Source organism: Verruconis gallopava, assembly GCF_000836295.1.
Source record: "Verruconis gallopava strain CBS 43764 unplaced genomic scaffold supercont1.39, whole genome shotgun sequence".
Classification (NCBI taxonomy): Eukaryota; Fungi; Ascomycota; class Dothideomycetes; order Venturiales; family Sympoventuriaceae; genus Verruconis; species Verruconis gallopava.
The window spans coordinates 166,743-182,398 of record NW_015622175.1 but is presented as its reverse complement, the minus strand read 5'-3'; the positions used below and the strand labels follow the sequence as shown (position 1 = coordinate 182,398).

General features: G+C 49.8%; 5 protein-coding genes across 6 annotated transcripts; 3 read left to right on the top strand and 2 right to left on the bottom strand.

Annotated features, from left to right (window-relative positions):
• Positions 1-2,374: 2,374 nt before the first annotated feature.
• Positions 2,375-5,599, bottom strand: PV09_08328 (uncharacterized protein; the record flags this gene model as incomplete). Its single annotated transcript, XM_016362204.1, has 7 exons — positions 2,375-2,969; positions 3,045-3,563; positions 3,784-4,064; positions 4,210-4,249; positions 4,414-4,617; positions 4,675-4,924; positions 4,975-5,599. Coding segments are annotated over 7 exons (1,976 nt in total), but the record flags the coding sequence as incomplete, so codon positions are not given.
• Positions 5,600-6,442: 843 nt separating this feature from the next.
• Positions 6,443-7,681, top strand: PV09_08327 (uncharacterized protein; the record flags this gene model as incomplete). The annotated part of the gene is made up of 1 exon (XM_016362203.1): positions 6,443-7,681. The coding sequence occupies one exon, from the start codon at positions 6,443-6,445 to the stop codon at positions 7,550-7,552; it is 1,110 nt and encodes a 369-aa protein (XP_016210020.1). The 3' UTR covers positions 7,553-7,681.
• Positions 7,682-7,962: 281 nt separating this feature from the next.
• Positions 7,963-9,409, top strand: PV09_08326 (uncharacterized protein). The gene is made up of 2 exons (XM_016362202.1): positions 7,963-8,574; positions 8,651-9,409. The coding sequence occupies exons 1-2, from the start codon at positions 8,413-8,415 to the stop codon at positions 8,966-8,968; spliced, it is 480 nt and encodes a 159-aa protein (XP_016210019.1). The 5' UTR covers positions 7,963-8,412; the 3' UTR covers positions 8,969-9,409.
• Positions 9,410-9,483: 74 nt separating this feature from the next.
• PV09_08325 (uncharacterized protein) lies at positions 9,484-10,341 on the bottom strand (the record flags this gene model as incomplete). The annotated part of the gene is made up of 1 exon (XM_016362201.1): positions 9,484-10,341. One exon carries the CDS (start codon positions 10,339-10,341, stop codon positions 9,484-9,486), a length of 858 nt encoding a protein of 285 aa, XP_016210018.1.
• An 87-nt stretch (positions 10,342-10,428) lies between these two features.
• On the top strand, positions 10,429-14,000 carry PV09_08324. Of its 2 annotated transcripts, XM_016362200.1 has the most exons (4): positions 10,429-11,272; positions 11,375-13,331; positions 13,390-13,579; positions 13,643-14,000. In XM_016362200.1, exons 1-3 carry the CDS (start codon positions 11,096-11,098, stop codon positions 13,506-13,508), a joined length of 2,253 nt encoding a protein of 750 aa, XP_016210017.1. In that variant the 5' UTR covers positions 10,429-11,095; the 3' UTR covers positions 13,509-13,579; positions 13,643-14,000. The 2 variants fall into 2 exon arrangements, with proteins under 2 accessions (XP_016210017.1, XP_016210016.1); XM_016362199.1 differs by having other exon boundaries at positions 13,390-14,000.
• The last annotated feature ends 1,656 nt before the right edge of the window (positions 14,001-15,656 follow it).

Sequence of the window (15,656 nt, the reverse complement as noted above, 5' to 3'; positions counted from 1 at the left end):
TGCATGTACAATCGGAAATAGCGGCAAAGTAAGGTGTAAGGACAGGCATTGCTTTGCGTTTCTGCCCATGTCGTACTGGATGGAGGACATGCTGAATCGTACGTGATTCTGCAAATGCATGGCCCACCTCGTCTGGCGTAAGGAAGCCAGCCCAGCGGCGGCATGTGGCTTGCAGCTCGTACAGGACAAGTCTCCAGCCCAGAATATTTCGCTTCAAAGCCTGCATAACTCAAGATGGATCCCTTGGCGGGGACGGTCGCTTTTGATAGATCGAGCTCACCTGGGTTTAGAAGAATGTACTTCACACCATTGCATTGACGTACAAATCATGTCGCCATTGCTACTTCACATAAGGTGCGATCCTTGAAGGTGGACAAGTTAACGCATGGGGATGATTAAAATTGGATTGGCGAACGATGCACGGATGGCAGCCACACAGTGCATTCGATAGTTCTGATCCTTTGGCGATCCTTTGCATCTGACGAGGCCTGTGGAGGCAATCACAGCCAGAATGCCATTGCCTATCCGGAATCATAACAATCCCGTCTCTGCATGATGGCCATGTAGTGCGCCTTGTGGACACAGACTCTGAACCCGCTGCTTCGGTCAAGGGCGTCCAGGTTATGCATGCGTTGCAGGGCTCGAGCGGCTGCAGCAATGAAATGGCAACTCCCAGCCGTCGGCTAGCTTAGTGCCAGCAATTCGATCATGATTCCAGCGATTTCGCGGACAAACTGCTTTCTCGCTCGGCAACGTTTATGAGCTCCTTTGCATATGCCTTCTTCCGGACACTTGCTTTGCCATCTACATTTCCATGATCCCTAGAAAGCATCTATTTGAGAGCAAATAAGCTTCCGGCATTGCGTTTCTTTTGCATTGACAACTGAAATGTTTTTGGCTACGCTTGCGGTTTTTTCTCGAAGCACCCCAAAAATACTACAAAGGCGGCCTTGGGCTCCAGAGCGGTACGCAGACGGCAAAGGCCTCTTTTGGTGGCTTTTCGTGGTCCAATGGTTAATGTCCTTTGAAGAAGCAACAAATCGGATGTCCTGGCGGTTTGGAGTACGGGTCACGTTCTTTCAGGTGTCCGGGGCTGTGGGCACGGGTCGATGTCGCCCCGTACCTTAACCATTTCATCGGTCGCTCCGGAAAACCAAAACACTTGTTCACCGCATTAGTGTGGGGGTTAAACCGCGGGTCGACAGTTTCATCAGCGTGTACGAACGAGGAACAAGACCGGTCTCTCCATCCTAGGTCTAGCCAGGTTACACGCAAAAGTAACGCCCGTCGGCACCGCCAAGCGCATAGCATACATGATGGCCATACTCGTGAACCGTTCACGGATGCCTCGATCCACAAACTTCACACAACTCAGAGCCGACCCTTGACTTAGCTCTTTGCCGCCTGCCAGATCTCGCTTCTGCGAAAGGCTGCGCTTCCAGATCCAGCTCCGCGGCTCTGGTTCAGCACGAGCCTTTGAGAAGCGTTTAGTGTTCCGTTCCCCATGGGGGAGGATGCCGCCTTGCGATTCCAGTCCCCTGTTCTTGGTACTCTTGGTTTGCATGATCAAGCAGCAGACATGCGGGCACACACATTCCCTTCTCCTATTCGCCTGCTAGGTCGAGCATCCATTCAGGACAACGCCAAACCAGGATCCCAGTGCATGAGCATCATGATTTGGCGGTGAAGTAACCTGTCGCCCAGTGCGAAGTAATTTGAGTTCTCGCAATACGCGACACTCGAACTCTTTTTGACCTTGTCTTTCTGACTTCTTGGGTCTGAATCGCGAACTGCACGTCGTCCAATGTAGTTGGCCCGATCAAATGTGACCGCACTTGCATACTTTGTAACATTTTATGTGCAAACGGAAATGAGAGATGGAAAGTAGCTCAAGGAGCCACTTCAAGGTAGATCTTTGGAATCCATGTTGTCAGCACGCTATCACAATCGAGGATCGAATGATCACGCACTGATCGCGTCCGCGCCCGATTCCAGTTCTCGAAAATACCTCAGTTTTCCTTGCCGATTGATGCCGGTTTCGGTTGTCGTGAATCAAAGCGGTGAGATCCAGTCGAACGCTGAGGGTTTAATAACCTGCTTCAACCTTAAAACAGCACTATTTCGAAACATGAGCCACATGCCTTACGAAACGACTCTTCCTCGAAAATCGAAATCATGTGATATGGCTGTGATCTTTCCATCAAGTCAACTTGGTAGTACGAGGATGGCGATCGGATAATTGGGACAGTGATTCAGGCTGCAAATTAGAACAATATATTCTGTCGTAACGCAAGCGGTCTGAACAGCGCTTTTCTAGTACCATATCATATGACGGATGCCATATCAGACCATGTCACTGTTCCAACAAGCGTAGCATGTATGAAAATTCGTATCTTTGCATATCCCACTAGCTAAGAGAGCTCACTCAAATCATTTCCTATGCACAACAGCCTTTGCCACTGGGATTTACTTCTTTAGACCTCGTTTTGTGGAGTGTTTACGGATGTAATCTGATTCTGCAGTACTCGATGTGGCGATGAAGACAAGTTAGTGCTGTGCCGTTTCGAATTTACTAAGGACTTTGAGAAATTGACATATTAGCAAGCACTTTGGGATCTCGCTCAAAAGTCACAGATAGACGAAGTAAATTCGTCTCATCAGTTGGAAACGACTCAGCGGAAGTCGAGTGTGAAAACCAACACGGTTATTAGCCAATATTCGTTCATAATTTAGATCAAATGGAGAAGGCCATGATATGAATCAAATGGGACACAATGCCAACAGTACACCTTATGTCTCGAATAATACTCAATGGAGCCTTATCATTGATAGTCCATGCTCCATTTATAGTTTAAAAAATCTTGAGACCTTCCTTGCTTCATCCGGTGATCAATTCAAAGTCCACTTAAATGTCAAGACGCACGTGGTATGGAACCATTAGCACGGAGTGCGGAAGCATCATACACGGCCTGTTATAAGTTAGTGCCAAAATTTTCATAATTTCTCTGCATTTCAGGTATTAAAAAAAGGGAAATGCAACTGACTTGTATATCTGCCCGCCACCTTATGACATCTGGCCTCAAGATTCGACGATCGTAGGTCATCATCCCGTTGACCTCACCCTCCACATCCGTTGTTTGCGTCCAGACTGCGCCTGCGCAGGAATAAAGTTGAGTCTGATAAAGCAATTCTGTCATAATAAAATGACTACGGAAGTTCCAAGCATCGATAGTATCATACAATTCGTACGTATGATCGATGGCGTCAATAGCCTGTTTAACCTTCCATAGGTGTTCAGCTGACACGTTGTGACCAGGTCCTCCGAATTCACCTTGGAAGCCAATGCGAGACGGGTCGAATACAGTTGTACTAGAGTAGTACTCGGGTGTGCCACATCGCGGGAAGGTATAATGGTGATTGTCGCTGAAGTCGCCGGCGCCGTGGTCGTGCCAGCCACTGACAGCATTTACAAGTCGCGTGGGATCTTGTGCATAGATGGCTTCAGCAATATCAAATTCTGGGTGATGAGATGTGATCTGGCCCCATCCTTCGTTGTAGATGACCTAATCAGACGTTCTCGTTAGCTGCATAGTCTGTAGATGGCATTGTAATACGTTCTCACGTAGGCGACGCGGAGCAACATAGCAAAACCCTCATCGAACAGAGGAACGAGTTGAGACATTAGCTTTCTGGCACCCAAAGTGCAATAATTATGTCGAAATATTAGGGTTGCTTGGAAAATTGAAACAATTTCTCCCTTTCCTTTCTTTGTGAACCACTTACCCATGCGAATATTGAAGAGTAACTGCTTAGTTGCGAAACGATAACGTCCACTTGTCGTTCGAATTCTGCCTGTTGATCCTTATTGGGCAATCTTGTGAGTGCTAGGGATGGCATATCCTGCATGATGAGTATACCAAGCTCATCTGCAGCAGCATAGTAAAGAGGTGGCTCCACTTTGATATGTTTTCGGAGCATGTTGTAACCAAGATATTTGAGCATCTTGAGATCGTATGTCATAGCTTCGTACGTAGGCGGCGTATACAGTCCATCTGGCCAATATCCTGTAGACCATTTACGATCAGCGCGTTGATTCTTGGATGAAGTGGGAATCCGTCGTAAGATATATGATATGCTCTTTGGTGAAGGGTAGGCCAAGCAGTTTCGTTAGATCAGGATAAGGAAGTCACCGCCGTAATTCCCACGTACCTTGATCCAGAGTTCCAAATGGGAAGATAATGTCGCCGTTCTGCGCGCAAAACTCAGTATCTTTGACAAGGAAGATATTTTTCACTTGAACACGACAAGCTTGTTCGAAGAGGAACGAGTACACCATTAGGTCTCATTAAATGGCAGCTCCGTGGAGTTCACTCCTATTATCCGGATGTCTATGCATATTACCGATAAACTTACCAGAGAAATTCTTTGGACACCGTGGACATTCTTACTCTCTATTGTTCTAAACCCAGTGTAACTATGAACTATATCTTGACCCATGGTTATGATAACATCGTAGAGGTTTGGAATATTGGGGGACCACGTCTTTACAGACTTAACCTTGAATGAAATCGGGGAGGCAGCAGTAGCCTTATGCGTAGCTAGGGGGATGTGGGTGCCCTGCGCATTAATTTTAGTGAACTTCCCGTCACCTTGAACGCAATCTCTTTAGTTTACCCTCTCGAATACGGCAACCTCGACGGATGAATGTTTGCTGCCAGTTACGCTCACAGATAAGTTCAAATTGCCACTTGCATCGCCATTAATGGTCAATTGGCTTATATAATTTTTCGGTGCAGACTCGATCCAGACACTTTGCCAGATACCACTACATGGCCTATAGAAGATGTGCGATGGTCTTAAGGTCTGTTTACCGACGGGTATTACATAGTCGTGGTGGTCTGTAGGATCGAAAGCAAATACGATGCTAAACAAGTCAGTCGTTGCCAGGCACACTTGAGTCTAATTGACGCCTACAGCTCGTTATGTCCAGAAATGAGGTAGTCGGTCACGTCTACGGAAAATCCAGTGTAGCCTCCTCGATGAAAAGTAACGTTGTGGCCGTTCACGAAGACGGTAGCCTCGTAGTCAACGGCCCCAAAGTTAAGAAGCACGCGATCCCCCGTCCAGGTGGACGGCACCGTAAAAGTGGTTCTGTACCATGAATAAATTGTATTTTCTCCCTGTATTCCCGATAAACCACTTTCCAAGCAGAACGGCACGAGAACTTCCTGTGGCAGCGTGCGGTTAAACGGAGGATGCTTCAGGGCGGAGTGGCCAGATGCGTTTGCATACGTCCAGAGACCGTTTAAGGTTTGCCATTGGGATCGGGCAAGCTTGGGTCGAGGATATTGCGGCCAAGGCTCCGTACCAACTTGATATGTCCAGTCCGTATCCAGAGGAGGGGTCTGGACGGAATACTTGCCTGTGTGACCTCCTAGGACGACCTGGTGCTCGGTACGGCCGAAAGCTATAGCCTCCGCTGCAAAAGCAAGGACTGTAAAAAGAAGCATCTTGTCTGGCAAGACTGACAGCGTCGCACTAACGGCGAGATATACAAGTAGACACGAACGGCACAAGAGGGCGGTCGCATGCCGCATCGCGACCCTGGAAGCGTCGGAGCTCACGCAGAGCGGAACTGGGATGTGCGCAGGGAAGGTAAAACAACCACACGTCGCGAACTGACGTCACGCAAGGTCAGCAGGCATGATTGGCTGTGCAAGGGCGGGCTCATCCCATGACAGGGCGCACGCGGATGTGTCAGCCAATCAGAGACACTTTTCCCCTTGTGGAAGGACCACCCCAGGATGATCACGCGGGGCAGCCCGTGGAAGGTGCTACCCACGGCATTGTAACTTGCAGCATCTCTGTTCTGAAGCTTACGTACTCAATTGGAGCGCGTCTTGGCTCCTCGCATAGCGCAGGGGCAGAGCACGCAGTCGAGGAAATATTCGTGTGCTTGTTGCAACGCGCAGCCGCAGTGTCGAGCCAGTTCTATAATGCTGCAAACCTTGAAGTAGACGCGTGGTTAGCATGAGCATCGGGCGTGGATGTGGAACAGTTCACGTAACATCATGTTGATGCGTCCTAGTACTATTCTTCTGACGCATAGAGCCGCAAAGTGTAAGCGGCCAATTCATAACAGCTCAGCACGTCTCCGTGCTGTTGCTGTTGATTCCCCTGTCCGGATTTCCCTCTTTGTAACCTTGCACGAATAGCTGATCTTGGTTGCAACTGTGTGTCTTTGCAAATTTTAGCACTGCGCTGGGCTCAGATGTCTCGAACATTCGTACTCCGTTCAGCACTCTAATGTAGACTTTCACGGATCGAGTCTTGGCCAATCATGTCTTCGAGTGAACGGATGAGGCGCTCAATTGGACGTCTAATCTGGAGTTTCCCCTTCTCAGGCACAAATGATAAACACTCCGACTAAACTCGAATAGCAATGGCCTTCTCTGCGTCGCAGACGTCTACGGCTGCGTTCTCTATCCAGTACCGGTATCAGCTTTTGGAAGATTCGACTAGACAGATCCGCCTGTTGCGCCCTGACACCTCTGGTGACTTGCTAAGTTTTCATCTCTACGACTTTGAATTATCCGCAGCACCGTCTTACTATGCCTTGTCATACACTTGGGGGAAACCAGCTCCGATGTACGATATCCTTCTAGGTGGTAGGCGCTTTTCAGTTCGACGTAATCTGCTGCAGTTTCTTCATATCTTCGCAAAGCGTCATCCTCATGACTACATTTGGATTGATCAGGTATGTATCGATCAGGAGAATGTAGCAGAACGCAACCGCCAAGTGCAGATAATGGGGAACATCTACAAGACAGCGGCGAAGGTCTTGATCTGGTTGGGTGAGGCCGACATGGCCCACGCGACGAACTCCGATGTTGCTGAGCGTGAAGATGACTCTGGACCATGGGATGTTTCTCAGCTCGAAGCCACGTACTCTGCGGAATACTGGACACGTCTTTGGATTGTACAAGAAGTGCTTTCTGCAAATAGCATCATGATTTTTCATGGAAACAAGAGTATAGAGTGGAGCCAATACACAAATCTCATGAACAGGTCCCACGCCCCGCAGCCCTTGTTGGCCCTGGACTCAATAGCTCTGCGTAATATCTCCACGCCAATTCTTCCTGAGATTGCTCTATTTTCATGGAAAGATTCCATGTGCCAAGATCCTCGGGATCACATCTATGCACTCCAGGGTCTCTTCACCGAGCAGTGCAGGATTGAAGTCGACTATGTCAAACCTATCCGAGACGTTTATCTCGACGCAGCATTGATGATACTTCGCACAAGTACGTCTAAATCACATGTTGTTGCGACAACTTTGGCCGGGCTTGCAGAGGTCATGGGACTGGTTTTTCCCGATAATAGGTGGCTAAAGAGGGACGAAACTTTTAAAAGAGTGGTGAAGAGGTTCAGGCTGGCGACAAGCTCTTCACTCACTGAGCAGGAACGTCTGAATACGGCGAGGAACATGCTGGTGATGATGTTGATAACATATCATTGGGTCAGCTCTGAGTCAAGATCGGGGAACAACTAATTGTAACATCTGGACGGGAAGTATTTCAAGGTAGGAGAAGAAGAAGAAGAAGGAATTGAAAAATCATGTTACACATGAGATTGCGAGTCTTTCTCAAAAGCTTATGAAAGGAGGAAAGAAAACGAGCCGTGTCTGATAAACCCCTAAGTCAAGCAAGAAATTCAGGGAGCTAAAACGACGAGATATCCAGGCGCATTGGCCACGAATATTTATGATTCATAGAAGCTTAGAAGTAATGAAATGTAGGCAGAAGCGGCTGAAGAGTGAGCATTAAATGCAAAACCGAATAATGCTTCTGTAAGTGCACAGAGGCATTGGCCATCTATCCTGTCATTCCGTGGCGTGTTATCGCACGATAAGACAGCCACATAAGGTCCAGATGTTTGAAAAGACCGGGAAAATACAAGTCCTTTTTTCTTTGTTTACTTCGTTTACATTTCTCCCGCTTGTCTTGTCCATTAAGCTGACTATTACGAAGTGTTTATGTAACTTTACAGAAGACAGATCCGGACATAAATCGGATACACGCCGCACCTAACGCGAGTTGATGCCTAAGGCAAGAAATGCATCGCCACCTTTCGATAGGCTTCTATCAAATCGGGATACCGCTGGCTGCCCAAAGCTTTCAGCGAACACATCATTCAAGCGTCTTTGCCTTAAGTCCGACTCATATATAGTTCAACTATTGCGCACTTGACAAGCAACCAGTTCCCGATATCCCTTTCCTACACACTTTTATTTTGGAGGGCCTAAGACGTGATAAGGCAGCCTCTTAGCACATCTCACAAATTCAGCCCTGCAATACCTTCGCTGGCATTTTCGTCAACAGCACATATCAATCACACAACATCCCGATCAAAATGTCCGACGACTGGGACTCCGTGACTAAGATTGGAAGCAGGGTCCGTGGCGGACCTTCTGCTCCAAAAGAGAAGGTTATCAAAGGAGAGGCTGCTCTCAATGCAGCTCGTCGCACGGGCGCTCCCATCATCACAGAGAAGAAATTCACGACAGCGAACCAGGTAGGCAGGCTTTCTTCTATTTCGTACATGCCTTCGGCGACGCCTGGACGGTAGGCTGACGAAGAAAAAACCCTAGAACAAAGGTGTGGAGGGACAGCACCTGACAAAGGTAGACCGTTCAGACGATATCATAAAGCCCAAGACAGTGGGCACGGAAGTGGGCAACGCGATCAAGAAGGCGCGCGCCGAGGCCAAGAATGACAAGGGCCAGCCGATGACACAGAAGGATCTAGCGACCAAAATCAATCAGACGCCTACCGTGGTGGCTGACTTCGAGCGAGGCACTGCAGCGCCCAACGAGAAGATTCTAAGCGACATGGAGCGCGTGCTCAAGGTGTATCTAAGAGGGAAGAATATTGGCGAGCCCAAGGTGTTTGGAAAGAAGAAGACTTGAGCGTGGCATTATTTTCTCGTCCTCGGACGTGCTCGTGGTTGGATGAACGCGATGCGAGGATTGATACATAAGAGCTCGACGCTTGCAGACGTCTACGATATTATATATATTCATGTTTTCACAGAGACAGACACACATATATATACATATACGTAGTGGTGCGTGGGGCACAGATTGTAGGAATAGGCTAGGGCACTGGCGGCACAACGGTCAAACATGGCCTTTTTGTGTGCATTGCAGCCTATGTCGACATGCACCCTCCAAAAGCACTCTGATGGTCTTCTTCCTCGGACGGGCATTGCAACGCAGGAGTTTTTGTTTTGGGCCGTAGACAAACTCATAGATCGACACTTGAATGCGCGGACAAATAGACATGAAATACGACGGCATCTCACAAGGAACAAGATCACAATCAAAGCAGAGTGAAACGCGGTGAACGACAGACACGTGATCTGACGATTTGGCAGACCGGTTCGACAGGCCGGGGCAGGAGAATGCAGACGAAAATGGCCGAGTCAACGCGGTGGTACGCTCTCGCTCTTGGTTCCCACCTTGCGGTATGCATTCAGTGCCGCGGAGGTAAGAGACGACAGACAATGAGCAGCCCGCTTGACTCGTGGCCTGCATCTACAGTTTGAAAGTCTGGGCTGAAAGGACGGCGTGTCGTCATAGGCCAGCACAGCGGCTTCCGGCGGGCACAAGACCGCAAAGCAGAGTGGCAGCGTGGTGTGCCCCGTGCGGAAGGAGGTGCGCGGCGTCGTGGTGGGGGCGGTGGTTGCTTCCTTGACCGTCTTTTTGCGCGGGAAGTTGCCAGGCAGTGTCGGGGGCTCTTGTGATGCTTCCTGCTGACCACTCGTGGCGGTGACTGGCCCAATGGCAGCCGGTTGCGTCTTTCGTCTTCTTGGGTCGCGGCTGCCTCTCCGTCGTGGTGGGTGGACGACGGCGGCCGACATCGGGAGGGGTGCGGGATTCCTTGGTCTTTCTTGTTCTTCGCCAGGCAAGGCTGGAGATGCAAGATAAGCTGGCTTGACAGACGACCAGGAGCCTCCACGTAGCACGTCTGAAGCCAACGTCCGCTCCACTGGCTGCTGCTGTTGGGACGCCGTCGAAGCATTCCGGGAGTCTTGTCTGCGAACCGCAACAAGCTTTCTGTCGGGGGCCACGGAGCGGAGCTGGTTGCGAGCAAACAACGGCCGCTGCGGCGCTGCAGGGTCCAGCCTCACGAGACCCAGGCCGCGGGCGGGCAGCGCCATTGGTCGCGCTTGGCCAGGGACCCAGACTTTGGCCATGCGCCGTGATGTCGACCAGCCCACACGAACACGCTTTATTACTTTTCGCTCCAGAGCCAATTGTGCACGATGCGGAGGCGGCATGGAAGAGTGCAATGCACTTTCGGAGAAGGGACCTTCGTCAGGTGGCGACTGTGCTGAGGATTTTTTTTTCTTTTCACTCCCTCCTGTCGTCGTTCCTGTTCAGATTGTCCGTACCAGCCAACGTACAAAGTGGGCAGGCGAGAGCGGCGTTGCTTCAAACTTTGGTGTGGGTCGCTCTTTCTGGTCGAGTCCTGACTACATCATCGCCGTGACTACCAGCGTCTTGCTCTTGCTCTTGTTCCTCTTCCTCTTCCTCCCCTCCCTCACCTCCCAGTAGCAGCTACAAACCTCGCTCCTCGACCTCTTCGTGTTGCTTTGCCTGCGTCCTGTCGTACATCCTGAGCAGATCTATACCGGAGTACACCTCGACAATCGTCCTCGTTGCTCGCCTTATCGTCAATCAACATCGTCATCGTCTTCATCCTCATCCTCGTCCTCGCCCACACTAGAACCACAACCACCACCACCTTCTCCACTGACACTGCCTTCGCGCCACCGCTCTGTGCTTCTTATTAATCGCCACGTCACGCGTGGTCCCTAGCTCCCGCCCTTTGTAACTGAACAAACCGGACATTTTGCATTGATCGCCACCCTGCAACGAATCTGTCCTAACTTTATTTTTTATTTGCTTCCAAGAACATTGCCCCGGACAAAGAATCCTGCGACCGCCCATACTTCAAGAAAAGAGATCCATTCCCCAACAAAATAACTGCGTCACTGCTCTCTTGACGAAGAAAAGAAGCGAAGCCAGCAGATGAGCTCGCAGAAATCGGGAACCACCAATGTGCAAACCGCCAGCAACAATACTCGCAGCCCGGATGGCTCCAAGCTTCGCCGCAAGTCGACCTTGAATCTTGATCCTCTGTCCGCCGCCCACATTTACTACGGCGAGTCTCACACAAAGAAAGACAGAGTTCGCACTTACTCTTCCGTAAGTCTCAAACCTGCCGCATCGGCCCCGTGATCCTCTGCACACCTGCACAGCGGCCTTGGAAGGTATTGTTCGCTCTAACTGAGTCCTTCATGTATGCAGGTCATATCATCGGCCGACCTTGGATCAGAATGGCTTGGCACCGACTACAAACAGCCCGCCCGCCGCGGCTCTCACGATGAGCGAGGCTCGCAGCCGCGCAAATTCATGATCCCTGTCGAGGAAACACTACAAAGGCTGCTGGCGAGGGAAGACACGGACCAGAATATGCAGATTACCATTGAGGACATGGGCCCAAAAGTTCTGTCGATTGGTACGGCTGCGTCGGGCGGCTACAACCGCTTCGACCTGCGGGGCACATACAGGCTTAGTAACTTGCTTCAGGAACTCACTCTTGCCAAAGAGCATGGCCGCAAGACCATCTTACTCGATGAGGAGCGCTTGATAGAGAATCCTGTCAGTCGCCTGAGACGGCTTGTGCAATTCGAGTTCTGGCCTGGCCTAACACGAGTTATCGACGGACGCAACATCGGCCAGGTAGCTCGGGATCCTAAAGATTGGACTTCCGATCCCAGACCGAGGATTTATATACCTCGCGGTGCCCCTGAGCAGTACGAGTACTATTCCAAGATTGCCAAGCAACAACCCGGCCTAAGGCTTGACGTGCAGTGGTTGGCTGAGGTTCCCGACGATGAGGAGTATGTTCGTGACTTGAATGACGCCCCGGGCTTGCTTGCTGTTGCGATGGAGGAGAAGGTGGATGAGAACGGAGAAAAGACTCTAGAAGGCCTGCCTTTTGTCGTACCCGGCGGCCGCTTCAATGAGCTGTACGGTTGGGACAGCTACATGGAGACGCTCGGGCTGCTTATTGACGACCGTGTTGACCTGGTCAAATCCATGGTGCAACATTTCTGCTTCTGCATTCGTCACTATGGAAAGATTCTCAACGCCAATCGGACGTACTATCTCTGCCGATCTCAACCACCATTTTTGACGGATATGGCACTGCGGTGTTACGAACGTATCAAGCACGAGCCCGGTTCACTTGACTTTTTCCGGGAGGCCATCTATGCTGCCATCAAAGAATACTACAGCGTTTGGATGAGCCCTCCTCGCTATGACCCTACCACCGGTCTCTCCAGGTACCGTCCGGGCGGCGTTGGCGTCCCTCCTGAAACGGAGGCATCCCACTTTACCCATATCCTAACCCCTTACGCCAGGAAGCACAATATGACTTTCAAGGAGTTTGTCGATGCCTATAATCATCGTCGCGTACTGGAACCTGATTTGGACGAGTACTTCATGCATGACCGTGCCGTCCGTGAGTCGGGTCACGATACGTCATACCGCCTCGAAGGTGTTGCTGCCAATCTCGCAACTGTTGATCTGAATTCGCTTCTGTACAAATACGAGTGTGACATTGCACGTGCCATCCGCACCATGTTTAATGACAAGCTCCCTATTCCGGACCACTGGCTTTCGAAGAACCAGAGACCCGGGCACGTGGAGCGCTCGGCTGAGTGGGAGCGACGGGCTCGAAAACGCCGTATTTTGATGGATAAATACCTATGGAATGAAGAGAAGGGCATGTACTTTGACTACGACACCGTTAAAAGGGAGCAGACGACGTACGAGTGTGCGACTACGTTCTGGCCAATGTGGTCTGGGGCCGCAACACCCCGGCAGGCAGCAGTCATTGTAGCTGAAGCGTTGCCTAAACTCGAAGCATTTGGTGGCCTGCTCTCAGGAACGGAAGAAAGCAGAGGTCGCGTAGGCCTCGACCGTCCAAACCGTCAATGGGATTATCCGTACGGCTGGGCCCCTCAGCAGATGCTCGCGTGGATTGGTCTTCAGCGCTACGGCTTTGAAGAAGAATGCCAACGCTTGTGCTATAAGTGGCTTTTTATGGTGACGAAGGCCTTCGTTGACTACAACGGGGTGGTGGTAGAAAAGTACGACGTTACGCGCAAGTCAGACCCCCACAAAGTAGAGGCGGAGTATGGGAATCAGGGTGCAGATTTCAAGGGTGTAGCTAAAGAGGGCTTCGGCTGGGTTAACGGTGAGTTTTTTCATTGTTCATGGTTTCAGGCTAAATATTGGCTAATACGTCTGTCTAGCAAGTTACGTTCTAGCCCTGACGATGGTAAACGCACATCAGCGGCGTGCCTTGGGTGCACTCACTGACTGGGATACTTACATGAAGGCTACCAAAGATCTGGGTTTGGAGGACCTATAAGGACCAATTTCCATTCGATCCTACTTTCGATGATCATAGCTGTGGGCTATCAAAACGGACGAGAATTCATGGTGAATGGCGTTTTTATTTTTTTTTTTTTCCTTTCTGGCAGGACTGATTTGGAGTTCGAACAGCAGAATGACACGGGTATGATGTTTGGGCTAGGAATGAACTCTACGATATGTTTCAGAGACAGCCTGACGAGGTTCTTTTATTGCTTAAAGTCACGTACTTGATTGAAGAGTTAAGCATACATGAAAATGTGCATCGACGCGCCTTGGTTTCGGCGATGATGAATAGGGATGATACCTGTAGAGGAAAGAGAAGCATCAAAAAGCCTCTAGAAATTACCTCCACTTCTTCGAACATGAGGGGGCCCTAGACCGAAAGAGTATTGACAACTCGAGTTTATTGTTTCCTTGTCAAGATTCTAAAAGTTTGATTTATCGTGCCGCCTCACCCAGATTGAGCTTGGAAGTCCCTACTAAAAACAAATCACAAAGGAAGTTTTGCGACCAATTTTGATGGCGCGTATGTTGACATACCATCTGGTCCTCCTTCCTATCTTCACGTGCGGATCTAACTTCGTGGTGCCTTCATCGTAGTTTACGCAAAAGTATATCACATCACCTCGAACGAGCTTTAAAAGCTATCCATCAATTGGGTCAAAATCATAGAGAATGTTCAGATCACTCCTGAGTACTTATCGACTGCGGAAAAGGCTCGCATCTCTGAATCTTATTTGGGAATGTCAAAGTAATGTATATTGCTGTGACTTGGCCATATCTAGACATAGAGGCAAGCATCGTCCTTTTTTGTTCTTTATCTTCTTCTGATGCAGACAAACTCCCAAGACTCGTGATGACTTATCAAGTGTATGATGCAAAACATCGCAAAGGATCAAAGAGAGTGTCGACACTGGCTTCGATGCATGACATTGGAGACAATGAGTGCAAGCACAATTTTTGACCTGTATTCCACCGCGTAGAGGGTCGACTCGTACGATAAAGGTCATGATTGCATTCCACCTGGCCCAGCTTAACTTAGGAGCGAAACGCCAGCTGTTTGCATATATTATTGCCAGGAATCCGAGACATCTTTCGAGCTCATGGGACGGAGAAGGCAGTGACTCGAACACCGACGGGTTGACGAGAAGGAATTCGCAACGGTCGTTTTGTGGCTCGGTGGCTCGAGGAGGATTTAACCTGGAACCCAGGAGATTTTGTGACCTGTGGGGGAACAAGCCCTTTTTATTTCAAACGTTCGAGTACGTGCCGCGTCCAGGCGATCTCCCGCAATGTGATCAAGGGGCTCTGTTGCTTTCTGAGCGGTCGAGTAGTGTGCTGTTCAGCATAAACTTAGACAAGGCCGGTATCAGTCACTCGGGTTACTTCGTGCTTGCCCCAAATTGACTCCATTGGCGCCTGCAAAGGGCCAGACTCCCGCAAAAAGAAATCAACATACAGTCGAGGGAGAGCGCCGGCAGCAAAGATATCGGTAACTTAGGCTGGTGTGTGAGCAATATCCGGTGGTGAAACAATGTGTGATGACGCCCTACACCGCTCTTGCAGCTATGCCAATTCTTTGACTACATTTCCATGAGCTGGATGGATAGATTTATAACTCTCGCCCAATCTTTTAGGAGGACTGTGCGTGTGTACATACTGCAGTCGTGTCCAAAATTTCAATTAGAATATCTAGCCTAGTCTAGGGTCGTTTATTATAACGCTGCTTGCACCAACGGGTGCTCCAGGATTAGCTGAGATAATGCTCAAGGGGAGCTGGAAGGGTGATCTGGTGAAAGTGGGCTGTCCCGCAACAGCGTAGCGTGCGTAGCTAATGTTGCGGCTCCTTAGATTGCGAGTACGGTGATCATCGCACCCATTTCGTTTTGAAGCAACTAGATTGACCTGATGCTGCTCATTCCGCAGAAGAGACATGAACACAGTCGCTTTAGGGAACCTCGACGCTTGATACGTGCATCCAAACAACTTGATGGGAAATTCGTAATCGTACGTGCAACTCTGCCCAATGCGTAGACGAACAGAAGGGGTTGAGTTTCACAATTAGCGCTCGCAACTATCCAGACGTCCATTCCTATTCTTTCCCTGCTTGTACTGGGCAAAATTCCGAAATTCCCCAAAAGAC

Coding starts and splice junctions, on each gene's coding strand:
- PV09_08326 (XM_016362202.1), top strand. CDS start 8,413: ATGTCCGACGACTGGGACTCCGTGACTAAGATTGGAAGCAGGGTCCGT. Junction 8,575..8,650: donor AATTCACGACAGCGAACCAG/GTAGGCAGGCTT, acceptor AAAAAACCCTAG/AACAAAGGTGTGGAGGGACA.
- PV09_08324 (XM_016362200.1), top strand. CDS start 11,096: ATGAGCTCGCAGAAATCGGGAACCACCAATGTGCAAACCGCCAGCAAC. Junction 11,273..11,374: donor GAGTTCGCACTTACTCTTCC/GTAAGTCTCAAA, acceptor TCATGTATGCAG/GTCATATCATCGGCCGACCT. Junction 13,332..13,389: donor GGGCTTCGGCTGGGTTAACG/GTGAGTTTTTTC, acceptor ACGTCTGTCTAG/CAAGTTACGTTCTAGCCCTG.